The sequence below is a fragment of the Capricornis sumatraensis genome, chromosome 8 (assembly GCF_032405125.1).
Source record: "Capricornis sumatraensis isolate serow.1 chromosome 8, serow.2, whole genome shotgun sequence".
Classification (NCBI taxonomy): domain Eukaryota; kingdom Metazoa; phylum Chordata; class Mammalia; order Artiodactyla; family Bovidae; genus Capricornis; species Capricornis sumatraensis.
The window spans coordinates 98,893,458-98,906,510 of NC_091076.1; the positions used below are offsets into that span (position 1 = coordinate 98,893,458).

A 13,053-nucleotide genomic window follows, 5' to 3' on the forward strand; every position below is an offset into this window, starting at 1 on the left:
ATTCTTTGGCATTGCCTTTCTTTGGGATTGGAATGAAAACTGCCCTTTTCCAGTCCTGTGGCCACTGCTGAGTTTTCCAAATTTGCTGGCATATTGAGTGCAGCACTTTCACAGCATCATCTTTTAGGATTTGAAATAGCTCAACTGAAATTCCATCACCTCCACCAGCTTTGCTCGTAGTTTATTTCCTACCTTATTCTAAAAATAGTCAAGTTGCTTGATAGGATTTTAAAGCCAAGATACACTGGCAATTTAAAGAATCAATACTCCAGGAAGTATAGCAGAAACTAACACAATATTGTAAAGCAACTATACTACAATAAAACTAATTTAAAAACACTCGGGAAATACTTAGCACCGATGTTCAATCTTTTCCTCATGTTAACTTTTTAAAGATTTTTCAACAAGCAAAAGAAGTGTCAGCAGTACTTTGATGTTTGACTAAAATTTTGCTTTCCCATCTTATGACAATACAAAAATGAAGTCATCACAGGCAGTGATGGTTTATTAAAATCTAGATGAGATTTAAAACGGCTAAAGCTTAAAAAATGCAGTGTATTAATGCAATATACACGTGCACACACACATGCTCAGTTGTGTCCAGCCCTGCAACCCCATGGACTGTAGCCTATCAGACACGTCTGTCCATAGTTTCCCAGGCAAGAATACTGGAGTTGGCTTGCATTTCCCACTCCAGGGTATCTTCCTGACCCAGGGATTGAATGGAGTCTCCTTCATTGGCAGGTGGATTCTTTACCACTGAGCCACCTGGGAAGCCCATAATTTAGAAATTATCATTTAATGCAAGAGGGAAAATTGAGGGGCTGTTTTGTCACTTCTTAAAATCAAGCTGAATATAAAAACGTTAGATTTTATCTAGTTAAGTTCAATAAAAACATACAAATGCCTCTCTGGATTTTCAAGGAAACTAGTATGTTAGGAATTTTATCTAAAATATGAAAATGTATTTTCGGAAAGCAGCTGTCTCCTGTCCATTACTTCACCAAGTCATGCCTTCACGCTAACAAATCCAGGCCTTATACTCCTATCAAAGTGTGTGTTACACTAGTCCCTTTAAAACCGTAAAGCTCCATCTACCTTAAAGTGAAAGCCTAGGATGTGCAGGTTCACTTCCACATTTTCTCAGGCTAAAGACTTTCGGATGCAGCAACCAAGAAGGGATTCACATTGGGGGAAAGGGAGGGAAAAGGGAGGCAAGCAAGACTTAGGCAGGGAAGGGAGGACAGAGCTCCAGCCTGGTTCCTTCTGTCCTCCTGTCTGGAAGACTGCAGAGAAAACAGAAAACACCAGGGCTCCAAACAAGGCGCCCTGCACTTAGAGGAGCACCTGTAACAGGTTTCACGTTCCGTGTTGAGAATTCGGCCGTTGGAGGTGCTTTAAGTACACATCAGCTGAAGCGTTTCTGCTCCCCAACAAGACGACCACCTTTGAGAAGAGAACTTAAAAACACCCTGTTATCTACAAAAGGCAAAATGTATTAAAGTGTATGTCGATGAACCAGGGGAAGGGCTTGGACCCACTGAGAAGGTAAATGGCAATTCCTTACATTATACAACCAACTTGAAGAACTATCTTGTCTTACTGAATACAGTAGCGCTTATTGACTACAGTAGGTCATAAATTGTGTTCAATTTGAGTCTTCCACCCCATGCCCGCCATCATAGCTTTTATCTTCATGAAGCATTTGCTCATTTTTCCAATAATCTGAAAAGTGGAAACTGACAGTAGTATATTAAAGATGCGTTTTGTTTTCCTAAGACTTCTGGGATATTATAGTTAAAAACTCTACCTGACCCCTTCCTTTTCTGCTAACGTAGTGGCTTTCACAACCCAGACTGCACCTGGGAATTAAAAGGACAAGACTCAATAGGTGGACCTCACCCCTTAGCAATCGAATTTTCCCAGGTGCAGCCTTGAAATCACTTTCAGCCTTGAAAGTTGGGAGGAATGAATTCCACTTGTGACTCCAGGAGAAATTTAAGATTAAATTAAGATTTTTATCCCAGTGGCCAGTATGACTTGAGAAGACACTGGCTGAGGGGTTCTGGGAAATTTTATTTGTTCTTTGGTGAAAAACCTGTCCAGTGAAAAATGTCCTATGACATTCCAAGGGCCATTTCTCACCAACCAAGTGGGGAAGCAGCGTAGAGCAAAGCCAGAATTCAGAAGCAGACAGGAAGCGATCAATTCGGTATTCTTGATGACACGACAAACCTTACATCAAATGCTGCCTGACACCAGAACTACACCCCAGTTTAGAGTCACATGAGTTCAGTTCAACTCCCTTTCATTTGCCACCTGTGAGAACTCTACATTAGAAAGTAACACATTGGCATGGTGAAGTAAAGAAAAGGGTGGAATTTAATCTTTATTTACAGGACACTGCAAGATATGAAATTCCACATAGAAACATAGAAATAAGAAACCGATTGAGAGAAGAAGCTTCACACAGTATGTACAGTTTGGAACTGTTCAAGTATAGTTTTGTTGTACAAAGTGCTACAGTAACAAACCACATTTAAAAAGAGTTCTTGGTAGAGAAACAGTAAGACAAACTTATACCAAACAAAGGGCACCACAAACGGCGTTAAGCCTCGGGGGCACGCCTAAAAGCTGAAGGTCCCGGCAGAGCCATCCTGCACCTGGAATGCATAGCCTTCAGAGGTAGCTTCTGGCACAACATTTTGATCTTCCTCTTCCTAGAAGTATTTAAAAACAAAACAACAGAATCCCATAAATTTGGCACAGTTCTAAGAGGTAGCTGCCTAGCAATCTATATTTACGCTTTTTTCTTTCATCTCAATTTATTTAAGCTGAAAACAAAAACAAACAGTTTACTCACTTCTCCCACCCTCAACCTCTGGCAACCACCCATCTATTCTGTGAGCTGACATATTGTTTGTTACCCCCGCCCAAACATCCCACACATAAGAAAAATCTTATGGTGTGTGTCCTACTCTGTCTCATTTCACTTAGCATAACACCTTAAGGTCTTCATTTGCATATTTCACCTTTAATCTTGAACCATATTTTAATCTCTCAAACAGTGGAGGGAGGGCTACTGAAGTTTGCCTGAGAGGGGAAGGTTCTGAATAGGTTAAGAAATGCTACTCTAACAGGGATGCAACCAGATTATCATACTAAGTGAAGTAAGTCAGAGAGACGAGTCACCTCTATGCGGAATCTAAAATACAATACAAATGAACCCATCCACCCAAGAGAAACACAGTCATGGACACAGAGAAGACGGGTGGTTGCCAAGTGGGAGGAGACTGGGGGAAGAGATGGTGCAGCAGGTCAAGGTTAGCAAATGTACATTTTTATATATAGAATGGATTAACAAGGTCCTACTGTATAGCAGAGAATTATATTCAATATCCTATGATAAACCATAATGGAAAAGAATATATGTATGTGTAACTGAATCACTTCACTGTATAGCAGTAATTAAACACATTATAAATCAACTATACTTCAATAAAAAATTATGGGACTTCCCTGGTGGTCCAGTGGTTAAGAATCTGCCTGCTAACACAAGGGACAGGGGTTCGATCCCTGGTCGGAGAAGACCCCACTAGGCCCACGAGCCACAACTGCTGAAGCCCTTACGGTCTGGAGCCTGTGGTCCGCAACAAGAGGCCACCACAATGAGAAGCCCGCACACCGCAACTAGAGAATATCTTCCTCTCGCTACAACTAGAGAAAGCCCTTGCATAGCAACAAAGACCCATCACAGACAAAAATAAGTCTTTTTAAAATGCTACTACGGTAACAGAAAAAGAGATTTCCTTAACCTGTCACTTTTCAGTAGGCAAGAGGAAAACAGCCTATTAGGCCAGAGGATGGCTGTGGGGTTGGCCCACTTCTCCAACTCCTACACAAACTGACTCTCAAGATATTCTAAGATTCGTGAGGCTATTCATTCCAAAGTAAACTGGTGACTTTTTAATATTTCAAGTTAAAAGATGGTATTATTATCAAGCAAAACATTAGAGAAACAAATATGTATGTTATATGCAATAGGATACTTACACGGATATTTTACTACGTCTATCAAGACTCATTAAGAAAGTCTGAGGGAAAAATATTTTATGGGGCTTAACCTTCCCAGCTATTAATATTACCAGTTTACTCACCTCTACAGAGAAATACTTCTCAATCAAGTTTAATGAAGCTTTGTACACAGACTCATTTTCATGGTTTTGTAGAGCTTCAATTTTGTCCAAACCTCCACATTCTTCAATCATTATACTAAGTTTCTCAGTTTCACCTAGTTTCTCAGCAGCCTGAAAAAAAGTCCAAGTTTAGAAGACTAAACTTTGAATGAACTCTTTTAATGAAGAAAACAATGTATGTTTGACTATCAATATATATCAGACAGAAATAAACACTCAGCAGTTCCTTCACAACCCTATGAGATAAAACTCAACTTCACATTTTTTAACAATTCAAAGGAATCAGATCTGTACTTGCTCTTCGCAGCTACTTCTGTAGCTTTCAGCCACGAAGATCTTACTATAATTCTCAACCTTTTCTGTATATCAAAATCACTTGGGTAACTTAAAAAATGACACTATATCCAGGTCCACTGGTCTGTGATGGGAATAGAAAATTACTGGTATAAAAACACCCCAGATAATCCCAAGGTGTATGGAAATCAAGCAAGAGAACCATTGTTCAAGGGTAATAACCCCTAACTGGACTATTTGTTGATATCAAGAATCTATTAGGTATATACACAAATGATTATCATGGCTAGCTATGTTTTTAAAGTCCTCAACTTTCAGGAGAGACATAAATATTTAAAAATGAAATAACTGACTTGCTTCAAAATAGAATAAAAGGTAAGGGTGAGAGTCCCTTGGACTCCAAGGAGATCCAACCAGTCCATTCTGAAGGAGATCAGCCCTGGGATTTCTTTGGAGGGAATGATGCTGAAGATGAAACTCCAGTACTTTGGCCACCTCATGTGAAGAATTGACTCATTGGAAAAGACTCTGATGCTGGGAGGGATTGGGGACAAGAGGAAAAGGGGACGACTGAGGATGAGATGGCTGGATGGCATCACGGACTCAATGCACGTGAGTCTGAGTGAACTCCGGGAGTTGGTGATGGACAGGGAGGCCTGGCGTGCTGCGATTCATGGGGTCGCAAAGAGTCGGACACGACTGAGCGACTGAACTGAACTGACTGAAGGGTGAGGAGAAAGAGAAGGCAAATGCTGACAAATTATTTAAGCTAGGTGATACATTAGGCATCATTACTATAAACTCAACTTTGATATGTAAAAATTTCCATACTCAGAAGTTTAAAGTTGTTTTTCAATGTTGACCTACCAACCATTAAACATTACGATCAAGTGCCATGTGCTATCACACTTCGATCAATTGGGAATGGAACCAAAAGAAAAATATAATTAACCAGGTCATTCAAATTTAATTTCACCAAAGTTTATATGAAATTAGGGGAATTAATGCTTGACAAAATAAATGTGTATGAACAGCATATCTACGTACCTGGCCTCAATTCAGGTCACATCATGCATTTGTCATCTCCTTTTTCTCTCTCATAATCCTCTGCCACATCTTTTATCAAGAGTGTGGCCCACATAAACAGGTTTTCTGATTCTGCGGTGAACTGAGTAAACTTAGCTGCCCTTCACTTCGTCATCTAAATAGTAAACCAATTATCGAGTCCAAATTCAAACAAATGCTGTCTTGCTAAGCCTTACCCGAAAGATATTTGAAACGGCATCCAGAATAACCAGAACAATTTTGGTATCTTTTGCAGTTAGGAGGTTCATCAACGGCTCTATTATGCCACAGTGAACAAGGTACACGATCTGCTCAACAGTTCCGCCACTTGTATAATTGTTCACAGCCCATGCGGCTTCCTTTTGCGTCTTAAAGTCTGCCTAATTAACATAAAGAAACAGGTTTATTTTAGAATGGTCATAAAAATAAGATTCCAAAACTACTGTTTTAGAAGAAAGTGATTAAGACTTTCAATTGGTTCTATCCAAGCTAAAGTAAAAAGGCTACTATTATTTAGCAAAGGACTGTTAAACAGAACCCAGCATTAGTACGTTAAGAATCTTAAGAAGTACAACTCTACCAAGTGCCTGCCCATTTAAGTCCTAAGGCTACAGTACCTTTGAGAGAAGGCCAACAAGGAATGGGACTAATCCATGATTCACAACTTGTTGTATCTGGTCCTGGCGGCCAGCTGTGATGTTTGACATTGTCCATGTAGCTTCCTTCTGAATATTAGTTTTGGAGTTTGTCAGCAGGCTGGGAAACACGGCAAGTGCTCCCGCATCTATTACAACCTGTGTTTGTTCATCTGTCCCAGTGACAATATTTCCTATGGCTCTGAGCGCAGGAGTCTGAAAGGAAAAAAAAGTTGACGCTGGCAGTTATCTTTTATCTATTCCAGCACTACTCAAAATCACTACACCCTAAAAGTTTTGACAGGTAAGAGGCTCATTATGGCCTAAAATATACAATATGTCAGTATTAGTACCAACTAATTGTGCTCCTTATACGTTATACTCTCATTTGAAAATCAACTTACCACAATTGGCAATTCAGTAGCTCCTAAAAGCTTCACAAGTTGGGGTACAACCCCAGTTTTCACAACCATTTCAATCCGTTCATTTGGACCATCAGTAAGGTAGGAAATAGCCCAGCAGGTATCAGCTAACACTTCTGGATCATCGTGATGCAGGAGACGAACTAAAGTAGGAAGAATCTGCTCAATAGCCTCTAAGGGGGGTGCAGGATTCTTGTTGCGACAAAGATTTGAAAGCGTCCAGGTAAGATTACGTAAGTAACCACACTGGGGGGAAAAGAAACACGCAGTGAAGTGCTGTTTTTTAAGGGGGGTAGGAAAATGAGAATCAGTGAGAAACGTGACTTATGCTAAGTAACTTACTGCTAGAGACGACATATCAGGCACAGCCAGAAGTGCCAAGAGCGGATCAACTGCACCATACTTGATAACCAGGTCTCGGAAAACAGAACCATCACCTTAAAAAAAAAGAAGGCGGCTAAGTCAACCACAACCACCTGTCTAGTGCCATTAATTTCCGTTACAGAGTACACCAATGTCTTGACGCAACAAACACACTAAGACACGTATGCCAACCTCAGTATGACTGGAGACATTCAGCCAATTTCAAATCCAAGTACCTGCAATGTTTCCTAGAGCCCATACAGCTTGTTCACTGATGTGAGCATGGGGAGATGCCAACAGAGAAATGAATGCTGGGATAGCACCTCCATCCACCACAGCCTTGGTCTGTTCTGAAGTCCCAGAAGCAATGTTAGTGAGGGCCCAGGCAGATTCGAACTGAATGGGACTACAATCAGTTCTTCCCAAGAAGGACACAAATTTTGGAATCAAACCAGCCCGGATTATGTTGTCAATAGGGGGCTGTTTTTCCCTAGAAAGCAGTTTCCTATGGGTAAGCAAAAAGAGAAACAAAAGTTGAAGGTGATTAACCAAACAAGTTCATACCAGAGGAAAAAAAAAAACAAAACCACAACAATTTAAAACGCCAACTCGAGACCGAACAAGTTCATATAAAAAACACAATTTAAAATGCATCTTACACGGGGATGATCCAGAGAGATGATATGGGGTGGGAGGTGGGAGGGGGGTTCAGGATTGGGAACTCATGTATACCCGTGGCGGATTCATGTCAATGTATGGCAAAACCAATACAGTATTATAAAGTAAAATAAAGTAAAAATAAAAATTAAAAAAAATAAAAAACAAAAATAAAATGCATCTTAATCCAAGAGTTTAGAACTTTAAGTAACCTTTTACAGTGAAGACTAAATGCTGACATATCCTGGAATTTAAGAGAAGCTGAGCAGACAGATTGTTTGCATGGTGCTACCACAGGTAGTGTCATAAACTACTTTTCCCAAAACTGAAATATTACCAATGATGCAGAACCCTTCTCTGCAGAAATCTACTCCAGATCTTATCACTTTTTAAAAACCCTGACATACAATACCATCACAGTCCACTAATCCGCATTACTCTGGCCAGTGGTGGGGACACACACGTTTCCCCTGATCTTCTGCCAATTGGACCTGCTTCTCCCCACACTGTGAGGCTACAGAGATCATCAATCCTTATATTATGGATGTCACAGATAGTTGTGTATGGTGGGTGGGAAGAGTCTAATAAATAGAATATATTTATTTCCTAAATGGATGAACCATTCTAAATCAATGTGCTAATCCCAGTTACTGAATAATTCCTCCTTTCCCTGGCATTGACTTGAAATGCCAGTGACAAGAAAACATTTCTTAAGTACACTAAAAAGTTATCACTGGAGGTAGGTGTAATTTTAGGCAACTACAGAAAATTTTAGATTAGGAAAGATTATAATGAAAATTGGCCTAGGCCTGGCTTAATCTTTACTCTCTGCACCACCTGCCATTGCTTTCCCACCAAAAAATGTAAAAAGGCTGATTTCTTAGTTTACTCATGCTACAGAAGACAAGACTTACCTAGCAGCTTGAGTAGCTTGGAGCTGGCTTTCCAAATTGTTGCTGTTTATGCCTTTGACAATATCATCAACAGACCAATTTACAGTGCCCTACAAGAACAGGGAAATTAATTTTCAAATTATCATTTTTAAGATTAAATACAATGCAATCCCAACACAAAGACATTTCTGTTTATAATCAGTTACTAAAGTTTAGCCCCACATTTAAATTCGCCTGTTAAATATTCATTATTTAATATATAGAACAATCCTCAAATTTGGTGTCATGACTAAATGATGTCTTAAGTGATGGAGTATCCCAGCATCTAGTCACTAAGAAAAGTAGCTGTGAACAGGCTAAAAAAATGAGCTAGAGCACTGTGAAGGTTATTCCTCCATTAGTCTCAAGCACTTGTACTCAGATATGCTTTTAGGGGAAAAGGGACAGAGTTAGAGGCAATGTGCTGGGAATCTGAAAAGCTAAAGTTGTTATCCATGCATTTCCCCACCGGTTTATGTAGTATTTATGCACACATAAACATTATAGGTAGTAACTACATATTGGAGTTAACTGCAGCATTTGCGAACCAAGCTACAGTTAACTCAAAAAGACAGTATCACATTCTCCCTAAAACCTTACAACAAGGACAATGTAAAATCTAAACAACCACAGAACAAATGATTATATATATAAAACACTGTATATAGCATTATACAGAATTTACTCTTCATTTGTGGTGCAGAATGGGGTGCTGTAGGAATTCTGGGAAGGGAGCATTTTTCCTGTTAGGATGACCTAGAAGTGCTATAAAGAGAAGATGAGATTTGAGTATAAAACTCGAAAAACACAACACAGGTCGAATTCAGTGGGGTGCGGGGGGGTGGGGGGCGGGGAGAACACTGATAAAATGAGGAGAACTGAAGGAAAGCATAACGTGGGGGAAAAAAGCAGGAAACTGCCCAATATTTTTAAAAGATGAAAGATAAATTTTAAAATGTAGGATGGGGTTTCCCTGGCGGCTCAGCTGGTAAAGAATCCAGCTGCAATGTGGGAGACCTGGGTTCAATCCCTGGGTTGGGAAGACCCCCAGAGAACAGCATGACTACCCACTAGAGTATTCTGGCTTCCATGGACTGTATCGTCCACGGGGTCGCAAAGAGTTGGACACAACTGAGCAACTTTCACTGACTTCTGATAAAATCATGAAGTCTCCATGAGTAGAACTCTAGGATGGGTCTAATTTCCAAAAAACCTTTTAAAAAGGATTTAAAATCATAAAGTTTCTAAGATGTTTTAAGCAGTATTTTAAGAAAACTTTTAGGTAAACAGTATGTGGCACAGAAAGAAAATCAAGAGACAGCTGAGGAAAAAGACCTGAAAAAAGCTGGTGACAACTACAAAAAAAGAGAGGGAGGGAGGAAGGGAAAGGGAGAGAAAGAAAAAAAAAGGCAGAAAAAAAAAGTTGGTTCTGGACATACTTTCACTGAACACTTGAATGGCCAACTCAAAGTAAAAGCTGGCAACTGGAAAAGCAGGGAAACTTGAAGGGGAGATCAGAGCTAAAGACAACCTTGGAATCAGCTTCCACAGATTACAGAGGATGGGCGGGGGGAAGATAACCCATCAGAATTACTGAACAGGAGCACACAAAGACAGATCTTCACATCTGATAGTTAAAACCCACAAAGCTAAGACATGTTATTTAAATATCTCAGAAAGGCCTCATATTGATTTTCTGGGTTTACCATAACTCATAAACTAAAATATCCTCACCTGGTTGTTGCGGTTTTCCTGCAGTGGAGAAGTAGCATCATCAGGAAAAGAGCTGACATTTCTCCTTTTCAGCATCTGGTCATCCTTCTTAGCTTTCCTTAGCTCCACATTCACTTCTATTCGGCGCCGCCTCATTTCCTTGAGAAAAGATAACGTATCATCTCACCTATTACATCAGTGTTAGGTGCCAAGTGAGGACAACTTTTTAAATTCACTCAAAGTGTGGACGCTCTTTCCAAATACCTTACCATTTAAAAAATACTAGAAAAACAACAGAAGGTACTCACTGTACTGTCTTTCCCCTTGTTCTTGAATCTGTTAAGCCGGGGAGCGGGTGAATTAGCATTCTCATTGGTGGACATGATTATGAGACAAAGGGAGAAAGCTGCAAGATAAGGGAGAGAAAAAAATTTCCTTTTTATCACTTTGTTTGGCAATAACACAGCATTAAGGGAATTATCAAATACACGTTCAATTCGTATTTCCATACTAGAGGAGAAACTTCCTTTTTCAGCACTATGGAACTTGAGGTTTGGCCAAATTATATTTGGCCCCTCCCCTCTGAAGGGCTGAGGCTTCCAGGAGCAGTACTGTCCATCAGAAATATATAATGCAAGCTGTATAAATTTAAGCTTCCTAGTAGCCACGATTGTTAAAAGCAAAAAGGAACAAATGAAATTAACTTCAATAATATATTTTATTTACTCCAATATCTATTTTCTCACTTCAACACATTACATCAAAAAAATTACTTAACTATTTTGCATTCTTTCTTCATACTAATTCTTCCAGATCTTGCAGGTACTTTAAGCTTACAGCATTAACTCAGTTTAGACCAGCCACACGCCTTTGGTGACTACCACACTGCACAGCATGGCTCTAGACTCTATATAGGATCCATGAATAGTTAACTGAAGACAACGTACGGGATATAAGGTTACAGTTAAAATCTATGTCGTATGGGCCACAAATTCAGATCTGGAGGCTCTGCTGCTGCTGCTAGGTCGCTTCAGTCGTGTCCGATTCTGTGCGACCCCATAGACGGCAGCCCACCAGTCTCCCCCGTCCCTGGGATTCTCCAGGCAAGAACACTGGAGTGGGTTGCCATTTCCTTCTCCAATGCATGAAAGTGAAAGTGAAGTCGCCCAGTCATGTCCGACTCTCAGCGACCCCACTGGACTGCAGCCCGCCAGGCTCCTCCGTCCATGGTATTTTCCAGGCAGGAGTACTGGAGTGGGGTGCCATTGCCTTCTCCGAGGCTCTACTGGCTTTAAACGGCCCAAACAGATACATTCTGCACGTTTGAAAATTTTAAAAAATGATTCGTCGTTAACATTGTGTAAACTTTCATAAAATTTCCTGCCCACCCTTAACACCTGAGATGCAGTTCAGCATCTCGCACGTTTTCATTTCCAGAAATTGAGTGAATGCACTAAATTAGGCTCTATCAGCTGCGTTCCACTCAAACTCACCTACTTAAGAGCAATCTCCCAAAAAATCACAAAAGTCCTCCTTCTAAGTGGCTATCTTTAATTCCATTCTGTTCTTTTACGAAATCGTGACACAGCCAACTCAGGGCCTACAAATTAAGAGATAGCACTTCCAACTGCCACCTCCATCTCCAGTCCCCTCCCCTACCCCCTTCCCCACCCCCATTTCGGGGAAGCAGCAGCGGGAACCAGCGGAGGAGGAGCCAGAGGCGCCGGGCCCCCTACCGAGGCTTTCGTCCTCGGGTCTGACTCTAATTCTTACTCAAAGGCGATTGCAGCGGTTCGCAAGGCCTCGGGCACTAAAGCCCATGCACTCGCATCCACAGTGAAACACCCGTTTCGTCAACGAACTACGCCCCCGAGGCCTCATCGACCAGAGAGGCCGAAGCCTGGCCGGGCGTCTACCCCGGGACTCCCCTCCCGCCTCCAGCAATCCAAGAGCGGCCTAAGGACCAGCCTTTGTCGCTCCAGCTGCACTGCGACCTCAGTTCGTACCTACACAGCAGGCTCAAGCGTCCACCGGAGGCGGTGCGCGGCGCACAAGCTGCGGGATCTACTGCCTCCAAACGTCTACCACGGTCAGCCCGAGGACGGTATGGCTCGTGCAGCCGGCCGGCGCGATTTAAATTTCCCGGTGGCTCTGCATTCCGATTGGCTGGTTCGAGCTTACGCTATACGCCCATTGGTGGATTTGAAAAACACGTTAGCTGGGGAGGGGTCAGAGGGCCCAGAAGAAGATAGGATAGCATCGCGAGATAAGGGAGCGGCCGCGCGATCCCCGAGAGCCTTGCAGTGCGGAGAAGAAAAACTCCAGATCCCGGCATGCAGCGCGCAGGGCCGGTTCCCTGTCCATCTTGGTCGGAGGGTCAGCTCTTTGCATGGGTTTACCGCGGTGTGGTGGCTGGTCGTTTTCCTGAGTGTTTGCCTTAACTAAGTACCACAAATGATTCCCAAAATAATTCTCTTTAAAAATCTTAATAAAGAAATATATTGCTATGCATTTTTCCCGATGGGACTCAGAAAGAACTTCGCCGGGGTCTCTGGACATCAAGGAGGGGAGGGATAAGGCAGATGTGTGCTGCATTTTTTAGTTACTGTTTTTAACTTGTGTCATAAAAGATTGCATAGAAGGCAGAACTATGTTAACAAAAGCTTTATTAATGCCTGCTTCTCCAGTCTTATTTTTAATAATTTGAAATACAAAAGAACTGCAAATCTTTATCCATATTTGTTAATTTACTATTTTGATGTGTGTATATATGTAT

The 13,053-nt window shown here is 41.3% G+C and overlaps 1 protein-coding gene across 1 annotated transcript; it reads right to left on the minus strand.

The window, feature by feature from the left end:
* Positions 1-2,390: 2,390 nt before the first annotated feature.
* KPNA2 (karyopherin subunit alpha 2) lies at positions 2,391-12,385 on the minus strand. Its single transcript, XM_068977009.1, has 11 exons — positions 12,284-12,385; positions 10,586-10,683; positions 10,299-10,436; positions 8,547-8,635; positions 7,212-7,480; positions 6,955-7,049; positions 6,595-6,858; positions 6,173-6,406; positions 5,753-5,935; positions 4,158-4,307; positions 2,391-2,720 (listed from the first exon to the last, which is right to left on the minus strand). Exons 2-11 carry the CDS (start codon positions 10,658-10,660, stop codon positions 2,628-2,630), a joined length of 1,590 nt encoding a protein of 529 aa, XP_068833110.1. The 5' UTR covers positions 10,661-10,683; positions 12,284-12,385; the 3' UTR covers positions 2,391-2,627.
* Between the last annotated feature and the right edge of the window lie 668 nt (positions 12,386-13,053).